At 43.7% G+C, this 20,620-nt stretch overlaps 3 protein-coding genes across 4 annotated transcripts; all 3 read left to right on the top strand.

Moving 5' to 3' along the window:
• The first annotated feature begins 1,410 nt into the window (after positions 1-1,410).
• LOC125551262 (protein ALP1-like) lies at positions 1,411-4,721 on the top strand. Of its 2 annotated transcripts, none has more exons than XM_048714434.2 (2): positions 1,411-1,905; positions 3,374-4,721. In XM_048714434.2, the coding sequence occupies exons 1-2, from the start codon at positions 1,746-1,748 to the stop codon at positions 4,408-4,410; spliced, it is 1,197 nt and encodes a 398-aa protein (XP_048570391.1). In that variant the 5' UTR covers positions 1,411-1,745; the 3' UTR covers positions 4,411-4,721. The 2 variants fall into 2 exon arrangements, with proteins under 2 accessions (XP_048570391.1, XP_048570392.1); XM_048714435.2 differs by having other exon boundaries at positions 1,413-1,878.
• A 2,751-nt stretch (positions 4,722-7,472) lies between these two features.
• Positions 7,473-8,565, top strand: LOC125551263 (osmotin-like protein). Its single transcript, XM_048714436.2, has one exon. The coding sequence runs from the start codon at positions 7,689-7,691 to the stop codon at positions 8,379-8,381; it is 693 nt and encodes a 230-aa protein (XP_048570393.1). The 5' UTR covers positions 7,473-7,688; the 3' UTR covers positions 8,382-8,565.
• Positions 8,566-8,783: 218 nt separating this feature from the next.
• Positions 8,784-9,606, top strand: LOC125551265 (E3 ubiquitin-protein ligase Os04g0590900-like). Its single transcript, XM_048714437.2, has one exon. It carries the CDS (start codon positions 8,837-8,839, stop codon positions 9,356-9,358), a length of 522 nt encoding a protein of 173 aa, XP_048570394.1. The 5' UTR covers positions 8,784-8,836; the 3' UTR covers positions 9,359-9,606.
• Positions 9,607-20,620: the final 11,014 nt, after the last annotated feature.

Raw genomic sequence — 20,620 nt, 5'->3', positions numbered from 1 at the left:
CTTGAAAAATGCCCCTCCTCCTCTCGAATGTTTGGGTTCTAGCAACAATACTTAGCCACGTGAAAGAGGAAATCATATTCGGTCCAATATTAAGAAGGCTACCATCAGTATAGTACTTGGCACGAAAAACACAAGCACACAATGAGTCTAGTGAATCTGCGAGATGCCAAACTTGCTTTGCATGCATAGCAAAATTTGAAGAATGGAAAACGTGAAAACCCATACCACCTTCACTCTTGGGTAGGCAAGCTTCCACTAGGTAGTCCAATGCACTTTCTTTCCTTGATCAGAACCTCCTCACCAAAACTTAAAGATTGCATCCGCCATTTTCCTTACAAACTCCTTTAGGTAACTTGAAAACCGACATGCCAAAAACTAAAATTGATTGTGCAACACCTTTAACTGAATTTTCCTTTCCTCTAATTGACAACATTTCTCTTTCCACCCTCACAATCTCATACAAATTATCTCTATGAAGTGCCTGAAGCAATCACTCCTGTTAGCTTCAACTAACATCGATAAACCAAGATATTTATAAGAGAGTACCTTAGTGTTAATATTAAGAATTCTACAAATACCTGCTTTCAAACCCACATCGGTATTAGTGTTGGAAAAAAGTTTGATTTGTTCACAGTCACCAATTGTCTCAAATTTCTACAATACCTATCCAAAGCTTCTTATGGCGAAGTGGCTTTACTCAAATAAGTTTTCATGAGAATTAGAGAATCATCAGCAAAACAACGAGTGAAATTGACAGTACAGTTTCTACCCGCTCTGATATCATCCATGCCACCAACTTCCACTGCATACAATAAAAATAAATAAGAGAGAGGTGATCCCCTTGTCGAACCCCTCCGAAGAAAAAAAAACCCTTCCTTTTCATGATCATTGACCCTTATCGTGTATTTAACCAATCGATACAAGCCATCATCAATTTTACCCATGCCATGTCAAACCCCATCTTAATCATCATGTTCTCCAAGAAAACCTAACATATACGCCTCATGTATGTCAAGCTTAATTGCACACAAACCTTCTTTCCCCTTTCTCTTGTTCTTCACGGAAACTCATTCAACATGTTTATAAAACTACTCTTTAGTTACACTCGTTGACTCATAATCACAAACCCGTGTAACATAAAACCAACTAGCTTTTCGTAGATAACCGTCATAGCCATTATTTTCTTATACTTAATGAAAATACATAGCACATATCTTGTTCACATTTATAAAGAAAGAAACCATTCCGCTCCTCCGGCTATGATCGTCGAAATGTACACCCCCCACAACATACACAAACACACTCAAATTAAACATTCATCATGCATCGTACACAGTCATACGCACCTTGTTATTTTTTTCCGGTGACATCAAAGACACCGCAAAAAAAGAAAGAAAAAAGACACACCTATACGGATGCACAAATACTCAAAGCCTGTCTCTCCCATCTAGCCATCTCCCTCTCCTCTTCCTCCCCCGGCGTCTCCTTCCTTGCGTTGCCCCTTGCTTCCGTCACGAAGCCATACCGTACACGCTCGTCGTCCCCAGCAACTCCCCATGCCCTGCACCCTCTGCATGCCGAGCGACTGCGCGGGCCCCGCCGCCGCCACCTCGCCGCTGACGCAGTCGTGACACCCGCTGCGCTGTTCCCCCCGTGTCCACCCCACCCCTGGTTCTTGATTTCACCAGGTCCCATCAGATTACTCGCTCCTCCTGATTCATCCGGTCCGAGACTCCGTGTTCGTCATGGCGCCGCTTCGCGGGGCCAAGCGCCGCAAGAAGGCGGCGGCGGAGAAGAAGGCCGCAATGGCGGCCGCGGCGGCGGGGCAGGGTGCGCCTGGCGGCGACTGGTGGGATGGCTTCTGCATGAGGATGGCAGGTGCGTCCCTCTTCGGTGCTCGCGGCCGTACGTCTCGACGAGATTTGTTTGTGCAGATTCTGTGCCTCGCGAGCATTTGTTTTCTTTCTTTTTGTCATGCTACTTAGATCTAATTATGACTGGGGCTTAAATTCTTGGGACTAATCTTGTGGTCTGTCGATCTTGTTAGAAGCTACTCCTGATAAATGCGATGGTACTGCACAGGTTGGAACAATGCCACTGGCTCAGTAGTTGCTGAGCAGGGTGCCATGTTGAGCACCGATGTCGCATCGTGGTAGACCAACGGCGATGCTTCAGTTTTAGGTCTGATTTTAGAATGGGTCATCGGTTGCGCAAACTCAGCTTTCAGTTGTTGGCCTGTGTTCTTACTGATTACTGATTACTGGGCAGTCATCCGATGTCGGGTCGTCTAACGAATTTGGTACGCTTTTAGTGCAAATGATAGTTCATTTCATTACGTACTCTAGTCAGTGCTTCAATGTTCTCCATCCAAGCTGATTGAGAATCTTGCTTCATATTCCATCAATTCAGAGCCCGTTTAACAGCACAACATATTTTGAACAAGAGTCCATGTGAATTCATTTATTTGCTGTACAGAAAAGCTCCTGCTCTTGGGTATCAGTGTCAAATGAACTTTTTATTTTGGGTCTAACTTTTACCTTAAATTTAACTAAGAAATTATGAATTATATGTGACAAAAAAAAATATATCATTGGACTCTTTTTCTGAATACGAAAGCAATAGTTCACTTTTTGTAGCATACGACCTATATTTTGCTAATCAAATTCATGGTCAAAAGTTGATCCAAAGTACGAGAGGGCCTTACATACCTGACGGGAGGGAGTAGTTTTAACTCATTTTAGATGATAGGACATTGCATTTGTTTAATTGTTTCCTGGGCACTTGTGTTGTCGCACATATTTTCTTAGAAGTTACAATAATTCTCATTTCCTAACTAAGTGAAGTAAAATATGGTATGAAGGGCATTCTCCACAGGGAGTCTCTTTGCTATTTCTGACTATCTTTGGAAGGAGATGACTCCTAACTAAACACCGGCAACCCTCAAAACTTATTTCTGGGCTATCTTTTAGAGATCAAACATTCTTTTCCTGAATTTTTTTAGTTTGCTGCAAACAAGTTCAAGTAGCAACTTGATGTTTCATTCAAGTTACTACTTGGTATATGATGCATTTTGTGCAATATAGAATCGTCAATGTGACATGGCTGACATATAGTGCTTACTGAATGTGAAACTTTAGTTTTAGCAAGTACTAGTTGTATAGCCCTTGCCAAGAAAATAATATTAGTTGTATGAGCTGTGTAATGGCTATATCTTGATTTGATCTCCACCTGACAAAAAGCTTAATGTGCAAGTTTATTGAATATATAGAACAGCATTTAATTATGAATCCATATGCTATTGATGGAGTCTATTTTAACACTATCATAATAGTAAGTTCTGGGTTTTGTAACCAGTTTTACATTTTCTTCTCAGGAACCTTATCCTCTGCGGAGGACGCACACAGATTTGAGTCTCTCTTTAAAATGCCCAGAAAAACTTTCAACTATGTTTGCAGCTTGGTAAAAGATGATATGATGGTAAGGGCTAGCAGCTACACCTTTATCGATGGGACGGTGCTGTCTTTAGAAGATCGAGTAGCTGTTGCTCTGAGAAGGTTGAACTCCGGTGGGTCGCTGGTGACCGTAGGAACCTCTGTTGGTGTGAACCACTCGACTGTCTCTCTGATAACTTGGAGATTTGTTGAAGCTGTGGAGGCACGAGCAGGCCACCACTTACGCTGGCCAGACTCGGATGAGATGGCGATGATCAAATCCAAGTTTGAGAAGATCCATGGTTTGCCAAACTGCTGTGGTGTAGTAGACACAACTCACATCATTATGTGTCTCTCTTCAGCTGAACCAAACTGCAAGGTGTGGCTAGACCACGAGAAGAATTACAGCATGGTATTGCAGGCTGTCATTGATCCTGATATGAGGTTCACAGACATTGTAACCGGTTGGCCAGGTAGCATGAAAGAGTCGAGTATTTTACACAGCTCTGGTCTCTTCAGGCTGTGCGAGAACGGTGCACGGTTGAATGGCAGCAAACTGACGGTATCAGACGGGTCAGAAGTTGGGGAATACGTAATTGGTGATGCAGGATACCCTCTTCTCCCGTGGCTGTTCACTCCTTACCAGGAGAATGACCTCTCAGAATTGAAAGTGGAATTCAATAAGAGACACTCTGCAGCCAGAACAGTCGCGCTGAAGGCGCTGGCGAGGTTCAAGGACACATGGAAGTTCCTGCAGGGAGAGATGTGGCGCCCCGACAAGCATAAGCTGCCTCGGATAATCCATGTGTGCTGTCTGTTGCATAACATAGTGATAGACATGGAGGAGGATGCAGCCATGGACGACGCTCATATATCAGATGATCATGACGCTAATTACAGGCAGCAAGTGTGCCAGTTATCAGATGAGAAGGCTGTCAGGATGAGAGACAAACTGTCCGAGCACTTGAACAGCAGTTGACAGAAGAGCTGGATGAAGAATTGAATGTAGGTGCTGCTGTTGATTCCGTCCGTTGCAGGCTTGCAGCTTAGGCTTTGGCTGCATAGTTTTGCGGAGTTTTGGCCAATCTTGACTGATGAAACTCGGTTGTAATCTTAGAGCCGTAGTCCATGCCAATTCGATCTGGCTCATTTGATTTTTTTTATCATCTTGTTGGTGCTCAATGAATATTGCTCTTTACAAGATCGACTATCAACTGTCCCTTTCGGCAGGCGTTTGGAAGCAGCATCAAACATATTCCCTCCGATCACAAATATAAGATGGTTTGGATACTGAATATAGATTACATGCGGGCAGAAATGAGTGAACAAACACAATCAAACGTGTCTATACATCTGATTCAGAAAAAGTTAGAACATCTTATATTTGTGAACGGAGGGAGGAGTTTACAAGCAACAGAAATTTGTATGGCTCTTTGATTCATTTGATTATTACAATTTCATAGGGAAAACGTCAGATTACAAAGAAAAAAAATTGCGATTACAAATTTATGATGTTGCCCATCTTAAATCGTATTTTAAGGCCTCTTTTAGTTTGTACTCCCTCCGTTCTGAATTACTTGTCTTGGATTTGTCTAGATACGGATGTATCTAGACTCATTTTAGTGCTAGATACCTCCGTATCTAGACAAATCTAAGACAAGTAATTCGGAACGGAGGGAGTAGGAAATATGTAGGGTAGGATGTAAGGCGCTTGAGGTTACTTGGGCCCGAATGCAGCAACTGTCGCAGAATGTAAGGCACTTGAGGTTGATTTATCAAAACTGGATGTGGTTCACTGCTTCCGTGAAGCCAATGGTGTTGCCGATATGCTTGCGAAAAACTCCCTCTGTAATAGCTCATTTGGGTATTGGGATGGTCCCATACCAGACTTTATTTCTCATCCCGTTTTTCATGATCTTATCATTATATGAGGAATAAAGTTATTTACCCGTAAAAAAAATGTAGGGTAGGATTTCTGAAGGAAATTTTTCTGTAGAGTCCTTTAGTTTTTAGGAATGGATTTCTATTCCTATGTAAGATTGGTTCATATCCTTCACTTTTCAAGGGGAAGAAAATATTAGCTCAGACCTAATGGAAAATTTTCTATGCTATAAACCAAGTGGCATTTCTTCTCTATAGGAACTGAGGTACATGTCATCTTATTTTCTATGACTTCTGTATTTTTTATGGATTTTCTATCCTATGAACTAAAGAAGGCCTAAGGGCCTCTTTGATTCAAAGGATTTTCATGGAAATTTTAAATGACCGGAATGGATGGTCATTTGATTCATAGGATTGAATCCTACATGATTTCTTTCTTCTAAAGATTCATTCATACTAAATTTCATAGGAATTTTGGCATCCATGCAAACCTCTTGGTAAGAATCTTTGTTTTCATGTGATGCTATCAAACAAACCAAAATCTTACAGGATTCAAATAGTCATGGCATGACAATCTTAGGGCTCCTTTGGTTCAAAGGAAAAGTGGAGGAAATTTTCCTTTGATCTCAGTTTCAAAGGAAAAACACATCTTGGACCTCTTTTCAAATTTCTATGCACGAAGAACGAGAAAAGGATCCTTAGTGGCATAATAGCATTCTAACTAAACAGTTTCATGTGATTGGACTTTAATTTGACCATGTTCATTAGAATTCTTGTGTTATTTAATTCATGTGAACCAAACACCAAAACTCACAGAATTCATGTGCTGAGCAATCCTGTGTTTTGTGCATGAATTCCTATCATATTCCTTTGTTTTTTTATATTCTCTTGTTTTTAGAATCTAGTGAAGCAAAAGAGCCCTTATGTTTTCCCTATTCCCATGTTTATGGAATCCTCCAAATCAAAGAGGGCCCAACACTTGATTACCATGTGAAAGTCATACAAATGTTTATTCAATGACAACATGCAAAACCATTGAGCTAGTAGAGGTTTTCCCCTCTTCTGTTCTTTCTTTGTTATTGTGCTCAAAGGCTCACATTTTCATGTTTTTGAGACATTCTGTGTCTGTTCTTTGGAGATGTTTTTCGCTATTCCTTATTTTTTGAGTTGTCATACGTGTTAGCCCATGTCATTTCATGTGTGTTTTCTTACGGGGATTTTGTCATCATGTCATTGTTTTAATAGGTTTTAGGACAAAAGCAATTATGTTTTAGGGCGTGGAAATATTTCTCTCCCACATCCTTGCTCTCAACAACTTCCATTATTGTATTAGCCCATAATTTTTTCTGTTGCACCTTTATTGACCTCACTGTTTTTTCTTCTCTATCACCGTTTGCTATTGTTTTCATGGATTTTAGCCACCTTTTCATGTTTCTATGATGTCATGGGTTTGGATAGGTTTAATTGTCTCATTTTCACGGACCAATAATTTTTCCTGGTTTGTTGCTTATAGCATTTGTTAATGTTTTCATTGGTGTTAGTCCACATCATTTGACGTCTTCATACCTATATTTTATACAGAGAGGTCTTTCCAACATGTCATTGTTTCCATATTCTATTTCTTCCACAGGTGTTAGCCCACTTGCATATGTGCTCGCCTTTGCTTCTTGTATTGCTGCCATTTTTTTTACAATTTCTTCTGTTTCGTTGATGATTTCTTTCATTGGGGTTATGTGAATCTTTTCCCATCTCTCTCTCTCTCTCTCCTCCAAATATCTATTAATTTCAGGTTCATACTATTTGATACTCCCTTCGTTCATTATTATAAGGTGGTGTTTTCAATATGAACTCTGAAATGAGTAAATAAACACACTAAAATATGTGTGTATTCATTCAATAAAAAAAATAGAACACCTTGTAATAGTGAACGGAGGGAGTCCATCGCAAAAAAAAGAAAAGAACGGAGGGAGTACTTGTTATGACAACTTGCCGTCATATTCACATTCACCGATGTTTATGTACGGATTCGGGCTATGAAAGGTGAACCCACTCCAAATTTGGCAACTAGATATATCGGGTTTTCTTTTTTGACAAAAACCGGATATACGGTTGGTGTTCAAATGTAAATACAGATTTGTGGTTGATCAAGAGCATAAACAATTAGTTGGATTTCCACTGTCCATCCAAAGCATGAGAAATTAAGTTAGTTGGAGGCGCCAACTCTGCCGATGGATGCATGCTTCCTTACACGCAACCATGCATGCATGCATGCCTTTTTTGCCACCTAACCACCACAATTTTACCTCTCTTATATACTCCATGAGGGGGCTATGATCAACATCGGTACTTAGGTTGTGATCCCTTCACCACTGCGCCATGCCCACATCCAAGGCATTTCTCATCTTGGTGCTCGCCGTGCTCACTCCCATGGCGGCGACCTCCGACACGGCGACGAACCTCACCCTCCACAACCTGTGCGCGTACCCTGTGTGGCCGCTCATCACTCCGAACATCGGCCTCCCCGCCATCCCCGACCTGGACGACGCCGCCAGCCGCCTCGACGGGGGCGGAGAGGGGCTCGTCACCCTGGCGGTCCCTTCCGGCGCGTGGTCCGGCCGCGTCGTGGCGCGCACCGGCTGCAGCAGCAGCGATGACTACGACTCCTCCTCCCCCTCCTCCTCCTCGACGGCGGCGGTGGCCAGGTGCGACACGGGCATGCCGCCGGCGCCGGTGACGGTGGCGCAGGTGAGCGTGCACGGGTCCGGCGGGCTGGCGGAGTACAGCGTGAGCCTGGTGGACGGGTTCAACCTGCCGGTGATGGTGACGCCGCACGGGTTCGAGCAGGGCCGGCAGTGCCCGTCCCTCGGCTGCGCCGTGGACCTCGACGTGGACTGCCCCCGCGACGCCAGGGCCCCCGCCGGCGGGTGCAGGGCCCAGGGTCAGGGGCACTTCTTCAAGGAGAGGTGCCCGGACACTCGGACGACGCCGACGGACGTGGAGGCCACGCCACAGCGCTGCATCCAGCCCGGCGAGCTCAAGATCGTCTTCTGCCCCGATTCTTCCGACTAGTCACTTGCTACCACACACACTAGGCTAGCTAGACCGGCTGTGTGTCACTCACGATGCCGGTTATATAATAAGCTAAGCGATTGATTGCTGATTCGCTAAGCCAGATTCAACCGAATAATATGTTAACTATTCTTCTTCCGCTTGGACTGATCTTGAGCACTTGACCCGGTCTGATTGATCTCGCCATGTTTAGCATAGAAAAACAAGGAAAATAAACCGTAGCAGGCTTAGTTTGTGTTGTTGCTACTAGCTTCCAAGCACAAGGGAACAGATGCAGGTCGCCATCAGTGGCATCAGCGACGCGCATCGACTATCGACCGTGCAGCTTCGCAACCATCGTCGCTCTCGGGTTGTCCGGTAGCTTGCATCTGTCGACCGATTAATGTTCCGTCCATGGCTCATTCCACCTCGATCGGAGCTTCCTAGCCTAGGTAGTACGTAGGTACACACATCACATGAAGTGGTTCAACATGAGCTCGTCCACGTACAGGTCGCCGGTGTTCATCGGCCTCCTGGTGGTGATGTCCGTGGCCTTGGTGCTCCTTCTGCACCACTGCATCCTCGTCAGCTGCTGCAACGGCGAGAGGATCCGCAGGCGCAGCCGCCGGCGAGGTGCCACGGCGCGGCAGCATGAACAGCAGCCGGAAGAGAGCGTGGGCGACCTGAGCTCGTCGTCGCGGGTGCAGCTGGTGGCGAAGCCGGTGGTGTGCCGGTACCGGAAGGACGAGGAGTGGAGCGAGCCGACGTGCCCGGTGTGCCTTGCGGACTTCGCGGACGGCGAGGCGGTGAGGGTGCTGCCGGAGTGCCTGCACTACTTCCACGCGGACTGCATCGACACCTGGCTCCGCGCCGGCAACACCAGCTGCCCGATGTGCCGCGCCGAGACCACGCCCACGCCATCGCCCAGCCCCGCCGGGTCACTCCACCACCAACTCTCCCTCGACATCTCCCTCGAGGACATCCTAATCCGCACGTAGAGATGGACGGCCGGCGGTGAACAGGAGGAAGAAGCAGAGTGTATGTGTATGTACTACATTGCTCTGTTTCGCTTCTAAATTCTAATCCGCACGTAGAGATGGGCGGCCGGCGGTGAACAGGAGGAAGAAGAGGTAGTGATCGATTCTTTTGTTAGAATTCGTTGAAGAAATACTGATAGTGTTGTGTGATTGGCACTAACTCTTTATTCGCTCTTAATTAAGAGTAATTCTGATATTTGAGAAGTTAATCTGCATATGAGATATTCTTCATTTCCCCCCATGTGAACTCACATTTTATGCTCATTTGATAGTAGTCACTTGGCTGATAGAATTTCAGCTCAGGATGTTGACAAGCTTATTAGAGACAATGGAAGAGTTACATAAAGCTGCATGTCCTATGGAACGTAATAGCCTGATGGTTTTCTCATAGAGTTTTACCAGAAATTCTAGAGTTTGATAAAATGGATGCTTGATGATTTCCATAGAGATAATATCAACATTGCTAGGCTGAACGATGACATTATTACTTTATCCCTAAAACAAAAGAAGCCAAGGAAAAAGGAAATATGAAGACTTATATGTTTACTTAATGTTAGTTATAAAATTTCCACTAAGATTCTCATAAACAAACTTAGTGAGGTGGTGGGCTCTTCAATCCCCCCTATACAAACTGCTTTTACTAAAGACATGTATATTATGAAAGATGTCATAATTTTGCATGAGGCTACCGATACTATGCATGTTAAAAAAACAGAGTACTATTCTTTTTAAAGTTGACTTGGAGAAAGCATATGATAAAATCAGATGGTCTTTTGTTCCTAAGATGCTCTCCTTGAAAGGATTCCCAGATAGATGGAATGACTGGATTATTGGGACCATGTTGGAACAGAAGTTAATGACTATGCAAGTCCTTATTTTAATACTTTTATTAAAGGATTAAGACATGAAGATTCCATGTCCCCTTTAATTTTGATTTAGAAGCATATGCCCTGCTATTAATATGGATAATGCAAAAATATTGGGGTAATGGGGTTGTTAGGGGGTGCTAGAGAAAACCAGAGAAGGAGGGGCGAATATGTTGCAGTATGTAAATGACACGGTTTTCCTCCTGCATGCTGATATTTCTGGTGCTTCAAATCTTAACATCATTATGTGCTTTTGAACAAATGTCTGGTTTCAAAATTAACTTCCTCAAGAGTGAATTTCCCTCTTTGGTGAAGCTACACGCGCATAGACACACACACAGAGAAGAGAGAGATAGTTAATAGAGAGATTTTTACTTGTCAAGTGGGCGACTTACCTATGAAATATTTAGGTATCATACTTTAAAAATTAAGTATTAAACATAAAGATTGGAAACTGTTTGAAAACAAGAAAAAATGAAACTAGGTGTGCTTATTGGCAACTGATAATGCTTAGCACTGTTGGTAGGCTTGCTTTAGTGCAGTCTCCCCTTAGCAATATCCTCATTTTTATTATGTCCTTCTATCATATTCCCATACGGGCAAGGACTCCTTATCTTGTTATATAGAAGACCAAGATGGCTTATGACACACATCTTGCCTATGTGTTAGCTCCCAACTTTCACGCGGCGAGTATACAGATTCTTTGCCCACGGTTCCTGCTCCGAGGAGGGGAGGGCCGATAGCTGGTGCTGATCGACGAGCACGAACACGTCGTTCACTCGCGCAGTTGGCGTGGTAGTAATCTTTTGATGGAGAGAAGGCTGTAGTTGGATTCATGTGCCATGTTGCCCGGGTTGGTGCGGTTCGGGGCATTGCGGTACATGAGTCAAAAGCGCACGTCGTGCATCTCGAAGTGGTTGAGGGCGGATGATGCATTGACTCCTCACTTTCAATTCCCCTCGTGTGTCAAGTGCTCAAACATTACCAAATATATACCCGTAACCACGTCAATGCGCACACACAAACCTAACACTTGCACAGACATGCCCATAAAGCACACATAGCCGTTGCGGCCTCTGGTCGATGTTGGGAACCATTGCATGAAAAACAAAAAATATTTCTACGCACATGCAAGATCTATTCATGGAGATGCATAGCAACGAGAGAGGAGAGTGTGTCTACGTACCCTCGTAGATTGTAAGTGGAAGCGTTTAGTAACACGGTTGATGTAGTCGAACTTCTTCGCGATCCAACCGATCGAGTACCGAACGTACAACACCTCCGCGTCCAGCACACGTTTAGCTCGATGACGTCCTCTACCTCCTTGATCCAGCAAGATGGCGAGGTAGTGGATGAGTTCCGGCAGCACGACAATGTGGTGACGGTGATGATGAAGCTATCTCCACAGGGCTTCGCCTAAGCACTATGAAAATATGACCGAGGGTGTAAAAGGTGGAGGGGGCGCCGCACACAGCTAAGACCATGTTCTCTTGTGCTAGGCACTGTTGACACACGAACACGTCACGTGTACCCTCGACACCGGGGGTGATGCACTGCAGCTCACATCGAAGGAGACCCGACCGACAGGGCGATACGCAAGACAGTCGGCGGGTGCTTTTTAGACCCGAAACCCCGCACACCCAAGAGGGGCCTCGCCAGGGAGTGCGGCGGCAATGGGCTACCCTAGGTCGATTCTCTCGCCTCTAGAGCCTTGGGATTCGCAGCTCTCAAACTCGAGAACACAACGAAGAACGAGAGAGAAAAACGGTGGAGAGATAAAACGTAGATGAAAAAGTAGTATATTGATTTGCTCGATTGTGTGTTATTCAATCGGCCGTCACCCCCAACATATATATGAGGCGTCTCGACTTCCCGTACAAGTAAAGGATTCATCTAGACTTTCCTTACAATAAAATTACATCAATTCACACCCTACAATTCTAATTCCAATCCAACTCGGATTCAACCCGAATCTGGCCCAAACTTCTGTCTTGTTTCTTGCACAGGCCGTGGAATTTTTATATGACCTTCGATTGAGAAGATCAAAATACCAAATTTGTGTGCCTCGACGAGATGAAAAACTCTCTTGTTGATCATTTTTCCCAATGAGGTCATCTTCAATATTTTGCGAGGTTATCTTTAACTTCCAGTCGGATTTGGTCATGCAGTTTTCTTGGCTGTCCGAGTCTTGCAACAACTCTACAGGCTCTATACTATCTCAGATGATAATGACTCCAAAAGCAAAGTTTACCGTTTTGATAATAAGCACAACTTCCGAGTAGAACATTTTTTCATCTGAGGTCATCTGAATAACCTTTCGAGCCAATCTCCAACTTCTGGTCGGATTGACTCTGACAGCCTCCACCCCGGCAAGCTTTCCACACCGGCAAGGTTTCTACCCGGCAAGCTTTCACCGCGGCAAAGTTTCACCCCGGCAAGGTTTCTACCACGGCAAGCTTCCACGCCAGCAAGGTATCCACCCCGGAAAGCTTTCCACGCCGGCAAGGTCTCCATCCCGGCAAGCTTCATTCAGCCGGCAAAGGCCGAATAACTCACGCGACTCATCAGACAGGGTGCCTGGTACCTCGCGTCATATTTCCGTTTAGGTTCGGTCTGCACTGAATTGTCTCTAACTTTTACGAACTCGGATTGAGACGATTTATATATTAGAATCAATTGCCTCGACGAGACGAAGACAATTCGTGTAGATCATTTTTCCATATGAGGCCCTATTGGGGGCATAATCAGCCGAATAGCGTTCTGAATACAAAAGCTCAGTACTTCGAACACAACTTCTGCCTTAGAGATGAGATCGGTTGGCTATGGCCCAAATACCAAAGTTTCTCCTTTTGATGTTACGTAACTTTCTCACTTTGAGCACTTTTCCATTTGAGGCCATCTTAATTGTGTTTTTTACCATGCCAAAATCTGGTGTCAACACATCCCCCCTATTTTTGGGCAAAGCTTGTGTGCCGAAAAATAACTTGTACCTTGTTTGTTCTAAGGACGATGTCAACACTCCATTGGCCATTTTTTTTCTCAGGGCAATAATTATGTATCGACCATGTTTGTGCTAAGGGCGATAATCGTATATCAGCCATTGCCGACTTTAGGCTTCCTGCCACACACTCGGGTGGTATTTCTTCAAGTACTTGCCATTGAGAGCTCGAGGTAACAATGCCCCTTGTATGGATTCCACCAAATATGAATTTTCAGGAACTACTCTTGCGATCCTCAAAGGACCTTCCCAACTTGGAGACCACTTCCCGAATTTTCTATATCTTGAACCAATCAGTAGAATCACTTTCCAGACGAGATCGCCAACTTGAAAATTCTTCAACTTAACTTTTTTATTGTAAGCTCTTGCTACCCTCAACTTGTCCCTCTCTATGGCCTTCAAAGCATCCTGTTTATCGGCAACCTCATCAATATTGTCCATCATCAAGTTATAAAAGTCTACTGCCGATAAATCATTTTGTTTGGCTATTCTCAAAGCATTCAAATTTACTTCCACCGGTAAAACAACCTCTTGACCATATACTAGCTCATATGGAGTCACCTTCGTAGCACCATGCCTTGAGATCCTATGTGCCCACAAAGCTTCAAACAACAACTCATGCCATCTCCTTGGATTATCCTCAATCTTTTTCTTGCTAGACTCAGCTTGTCCATTGTCTTGGGCATAATATGGAGAGGAATTGAGCAACTTTATGTTATAAGATTCGGCAAATTCTCTGACTTGGTGTGACATGAAAGATGAGCCTTGATCTGTAGTCAACGTTTGAGGAATGACGAATCTATGAATAATGTGCTCGGTTATGAATTTAATTACCTCCGTATGCGTCATGTTCTTGAGAGGTACTGCCTCAGACCATTTAGTGAAATAATCGGTTGCCACCAACATGAACCGATGCCCTTTTGAGGAAGACGGGTGAATTTGTCCGATAAAATCTAAGCCCCGTCCTCTGAATGGCCAGGGCTTGACAATACGATGTAACATAGCAGCACGAGCCAATTGAATATCACCAAATTTTTGACAAGCCTCACACCCTTTGTAATATCTGAAGAAATCATTAATCATTGTCGGCCAATAAAACCCAGCACGTCGTAGCAACCATTTCATCTTGGGAGCCGACTGATGAGTGCCACAAATACCTTCATGAACCTCTCCCATATCAACTCTCGCTTGGTCCTCGTCCAAGAATTTTAAAAGAACATCATCAACCGTTCGGCGACAAAGACCATCATCTCTCATTGTGTATTTGGAAGCCATACGCCGAACAGCCCTGTCCATCCTTCTACTAGGATCACACAAGTAATCAATGATGGGTTTTCTCCAGTCTTGATTTTCTCCTACATTGAATATTTGATTAGTGGCCGAAACGGTGGGCTCCGGTTCGTCCTCCCCTATGTTGGCAAGACTAGACATCAGCTTTCTTTCAGAAATATGAAACATGCCACGATCAACATGATAGCCGGATGCTTGTTGTTCCAACTCATTTGCTTTCCAATTGTCATGTCTTGATATATGAGCAATGCTAAAATAATCCAAAACAGAAATTATATCTAGACATTTATCAAGATAAATATTAAGTGATTCATCAAAACATTGAAAGACTTTGGATATTTGTTGCACTACTAATAATGAATCATCAAAAGCCTCAATATGTGTAGCACCTATGGCAAGCAACATCTCTAAACCGAACAACAATGCTTCATATTCGGCTTGATTATTTGTGCAAAAATATTCTAAGCGTCATGAGGCTTCAAAAACAGCAACCATGAGGAGATATATAAACAATACCAACACCATGGCCACTGCTACAAACTGAACCATCAAAATATAATCGCCATGGTACTAACAAAACAAGGTTCATATCAATATCTTGTTTGTTATCAATCCGATGCTCAACAATAAAATTAGCAATGATTTGGCCTTTCATGGATTTCAGAGACTCATAAGCCAAATCATATTCAATTAAAGCATAAGCCCATTTGCCAATTCTACCACTAAGAATTGGCCTATGCAACATGTACTTGATGGCATCGGTTTGACAAGCTATGATGCAAGTACTGAAGGAAATATGCCCTAGAGGAAATAATAAAGTTGTTATTTATATTTCCTTATATCATGATAAATGTGTATTATTCATGCTAGAATTGTATTAACCGGAAACTTAGTACATGTGTGAATACATAGACAAACAGAGTGTCACTAGTATGCCTCTACTTAACTAGCTCGTTAATCAAAGATGGTTAAGTTTCGTAGCCATAGACATGAGTTATCATTTGATGAACGGGATCATATCATTAGAGAATGATGTGATTGACTTGACCCATCCGTTAGCTTAGCACTATGATCGTTTAGTTTATTGATATTGCTTTCTCCATAACTTATACATGTTCCTATGACTATGAGATTATGCAACTCCCGAATACCGGAGGGACACTTAGTGTGCTATCAAACGTCACAACGTAACTGGGTGATTATAAAGATGCTCTACAAGTGTCTCCGATGGTGTTTGTTGAGTTGGCATAGATCGAGATTAGGATTTGTCACTCCGATTATCGGAGAGGTATCTCTGGGCCCTCTCGGCAATGCACATCACTATAAGCCTTGCAAGCAATGTGACTAATGAGTTAATTGCGGGATGTTGCATTACGGAACGAGTAAAGAGACTTGCCGGTAACGAGATTCAACTAGGTATGATGATACCGACGATCGAATCTCGGGCAAGTAACATACTGATGACAAAGGGAACAAACGTACATTGTTATGCGGTTTGACCGATAAAGATCTTCGTAGAATATGTAGGAACCAATATGAGCATCCAGGTTCCGCTATTGGTTATTGACCGGAGATGAGTCTCGGTCATGTCTACATAGTTCTTGAACCCATAGGGTCCGCACGCTTAACGTTCGATGATGATGTGTATTATGAGTTATGTGATTTGATGTACCGAAGATAGTTCGGAGTCCCGGATGTGATCACGGACATGACGAGGAGTCTCGAAATGGTCGAAACATAAAGATTGATATATTGGAAGGCTATGTTTGGACACCGGAAAGGTTTCAGATAGGTTCAGGCATTTTTCGGAGTACCGGAGGGTTACCGGAACCCCCCCCAGGGAGTTAATGGGCCTTAATGGGCCATGGTGGGAAAGAGGAGGAGGCGGCCAAGTGGGAGGCGCGCACCCCCAAGCCCAATCCGAATTGGGAGGGGGGCCGGCCCCCCTTTCCTTCTCTCCCTCTCCCCCTTCCTTCTTCTCCTACTCCAACTAGGGAAGGGGGGAAACCTACTCCTACTAGGAGTAGGAATCCCCCCTTGGGGCACGCCATAGGAGGCCGGACCTCCCCTCGTCCACTCCTTTATATATGGTGGAGGGGGCATCCCATATACACACAAGTTGATCTCTTAGCCGTGTGCGGTGCCCCCCTCCACGGATTTCCACCTCGGTCATATTGTCGTAGTGCTTAGACGAAGCCCTGCGTCGGTAACTTCATCATCACCGTCAACCCGCCGTCATGCTAACGAAACTGTCCCTCGGTCTCAGCTGGATCTAGAGTTCGAGGGACATCACCAAGCTGAACGTGTGCAGATCGCGGACGTGTCGTGCGTTTGGTACTTGATCAGTTGGATTGCAAAGACGTTCAACTACATCAACCGTGTTACTTAACACTTCCGCTTTTGGTCTACGAGGGTATGTAGACACACTCTCCCCTCTCGTTGCTATGCATCCCTAGATAGATCTTGCGTGATCGTAGGAATTTTTTGAAATACTGCGTTCCCCAACAGTGGTATCAAAGCCAGGTCTATGCGTAGATGTTATATGTACGAGTAGAACACAAAGGAGTTTTGGGCGTGGTTATATACATATTGCTTGCCATCACTAGTGGTTTCTTAATTCGGTGGTATTATTGGATGAAGCGGCCCGGACCGACATTCGATGACCGCATTCATGAGACTGGTTCTACCGACATGCTTTGCACACAGGTGGCTGGCGGGTGTCAGTTTCTCCAACTTTAGTTGAATCGGATTCAATGAATAGGGTTCTTTCTGAAGATCAAAAAGCAATCACTATAGCAGCCACGTAAAACTTGCATAGGTAAGAACGGTTCTTGCTAAGCCCATAGCAGCCATGTAAAACTTGCAACAACAAAGTAGAGGACGTCTAACTTGTTTTTGCAGGGCATGTTGTGATGTGATATGGTCAAGACGTGATTATATAAATTATTGTATGAGATGATCATGTTTTGTAACACAGTTATCGGCAATTGGTAGGAGCCATATGGTTGTCGCTTTATTGTATGAAATGCAATCGCCATGTAATTGCTTTACTTTATCATTAAGCGGTAGCGATGGCCGTAGAAGCAATAGTTGGCGAGACGACAACGATGCTACGATGGAGATCAAGGTGTCAAGCCGGTGACGATGGTGATCATGACGGTGCTTTGGAGATGGAGATCAAAGGCACAAGATGATGATGGCCATATCATATCACTTATATTGATTGCATGTGATGTTTATCCTTTATGCACCTTATTTTGCTTAGTACGGCGGTAGCATTATAAGATGATCTCTCACTAAATTTCAATGTACAAGTGTTCTCCCTGAGTATGCACCGTTGCTACAGTTCGTCGTGCCGAGGCACCACGTGATGATCGGGTGTGATAAGCTCTACGTTCACATACAATGGGTGCAAGCCAGTTTTGCACAAGCAGAATACTCGGGGTTAAACTTGACGAGCCTAGCATATGCAGATATGGCCTCGAAACACTGAGACCGAAAGGTCGAGCGTGAATCATAGAGTAGATATGATCAACATAGTGATGTTCACCATTGAAAACTACTCCATCTCACGTGATGATCGGACATGGTTTAGTTGATATGGATCATGTGATCACTTATATGATTAGAGAGATGTCTATCTAAGTGGGAGTTCTTAAGTAATATGATTAATTGAACTTTAATTTATCATGGACTTAGTACCTGATAGTATTTTGCATGTCTATGTTGTTGTAGATAAACAGGCCGTGTTGTCGTTCCGTTGAATTTTAATGCGTTCCTAGAGAAAGCTAAGTTGAGAGATGATGGTAGCAACTACACGGACTGGGTCCGTAACTTGAGGATTATCCTCATTGCTGCACAGAAGAATTACGTCCTAGAAGCACCGCTAGGTGCCAAACCTGCCGCACGAGCAACTCCAGATGTTATGAACACCTGGCAGAGTAAAGCTGATGACTACTCGATAGTTCAGTGTGCCATGCTTTACGGCTTAGAACCGGGACTTCAACGACGTTTTGAACGTCATGGAGCATATGAGATGTTCCAGGAGTTAAAGTTAATATTTCAAGCAAATGCCCGGATTGAGAGATATGAAGTCTCCAATAAGTTCTACAGCTGCAAAATGGAGGAGAATAGTTCTGTCAGTGAGCACATACTCAGAATGTCCGGGTGCCACAATCACTTGAGTCAGCTGGGAGTTAATCTTCCGGTTGATAGTGTCATTGACAGAGTTCTCCAGTCACTGCCACCAAGCTACAAAAGCTTCGTGATGAACTATAATATCCAAGGAATGGATAAGATAATTCCCGAGCTCTTTGCGATGCAAAAGGGTGCTGAGGTAGAAATCAAGAAGGAGCATCAAGTGTTGATGGTCAACAAGACGCCAGTTTCAAGAATAAGGGCAAAGGGAAGAAGGGGAACTTCAAGAAGAATAGCAAACAAGTTGCTGCTCAAGTGAAGAAGCCCAAGTCTGGACCTAAGCCTGAGACTGAGTGCTTCTACTGCAAAGGGACTGGTCACTGGAAGCGGAACTTCCCCAAGTATTTGGCGGATAAGAAGGATGGCAAAGTGAAAGGTATATTTGATATACATGTTATTGATGTGTACCTTACTAATGCTCGCAGTAGCGCCCGGGTATTTGATACTGGTTCTGTTGCTAATATTTGCAACTCGAAATAGGGGCTACGGATTAAGCGAAGATTGGCTAAGGACGAGGTGACGATGCGCGTGGGAAATGGTTCCAAAGTCGATGTGATCGCCGTCGGCACGCTACCTCTACATCTACCTTCGGGATTAGTTTTAGACCTGAATAATTGTTATTTGGTGCCAACGTTAAGCATGAACATTATATCTGGATATTGTTTGATGCGAGATGGTTATTCATTTAAATCAGAGAATAATGGTTGTTCTATTTATATGAGTAATATCTTTTATGGTCATGCACCCTTGATGAGTGGTCTATTTTTACTAAATCTTGATAGTAGTGATACACATATTCATAGTATTGAAGCAAAAAGATATAAGTTTAATAATGATAGTGCAACTTATTTGTGGCACTGCCGTTTAGGTCATATTGGTGTAAAGCGCATGAAGAAACTCCATGCTGATGGATTTTTGGAATCACTTGATTATGAATCACTTGATGCTTGTGAACCATGCCTCATGGGCAAGATGACTAAGACTCCGTTCTCCGGAACAATGGAACAAGCAACAGACTTATTGGAAATAATACATACTGATGTATGCGGTCCGATGAGTGTTGATGCTCGTGGCAGGTGTCGTTATTTTCTGACCTTCACAGATGATTTGAGCAGATATGGGTATATCTACTTGATGAAACATAAGTCTGAAACATTTCAGAGTGAAGTGGAAAATCATCGTAACAAGAAAATTAAGTTCCTACGATCTGATCGTGGAGGTGAATATTTGAGTTATGAGTTTGGTCTTCATTTGAAACAATGCAGAATCGTTCCGCAACTCACGCCACATATAACACCACAACGTAATGGTGTGTCCGAACGTTGTAACCGCACTTTATTAGATATGGTGCGATCTATGATGTCTCTTACTGATTTACCACTATCGTTTTGGGGTTATGCTTAAGAGACAACTGCATTCACATTAAATAGGGCACCATCGAAATCCGTTGAGACGACACCATATGAACTGTGGTTTGGCAAGAAACCCAAGTTGTCGTTTCTTAAAGTTTGGGGCTGCGATGCTTATGTGAAAAAGCTTCAACCTGATAAGCTCGAACCCAAATCAGAGAAATGTGTCTTCATAGGATACCCAAAGGAGACTATTGGGTACATATTCTATCACAGATCCAAAGGCAAGATATTCGTTGCTAAGAATGGATCCTTTCTAGAGAAGAGTTTCTCTCGAAAGAAGTGAGTGGGAGGAAAGTAGAACTTGATGAGGTAACTGTACCTGCTCCCCTGTTGGAAAGTAGTTAATCCAATGTCCAAACATAGTCATCCAATATATTGATCTTTATGTCCCGACCATTTCGAGACTCCTCGTCATGCCTGTGATCACATCCGGGACTCCGAACAACCTTCGGTACATCAA

Source organism: Triticum urartu, chromosome 4A, assembly GCF_056163025.1.
Source record: "Triticum urartu cultivar PI428250 chromosome 4A, HENAU_Tu73, whole genome shotgun sequence".
Taxonomy (NCBI): Eukaryota; Viridiplantae; Streptophyta; class Magnoliopsida; order Poales; family Poaceae; genus Triticum; species Triticum urartu.
The sequence above is the reverse complement of the archived record's forward strand: the minus strand, read 5'-3'. Positions and strand labels throughout refer to the sequence as shown.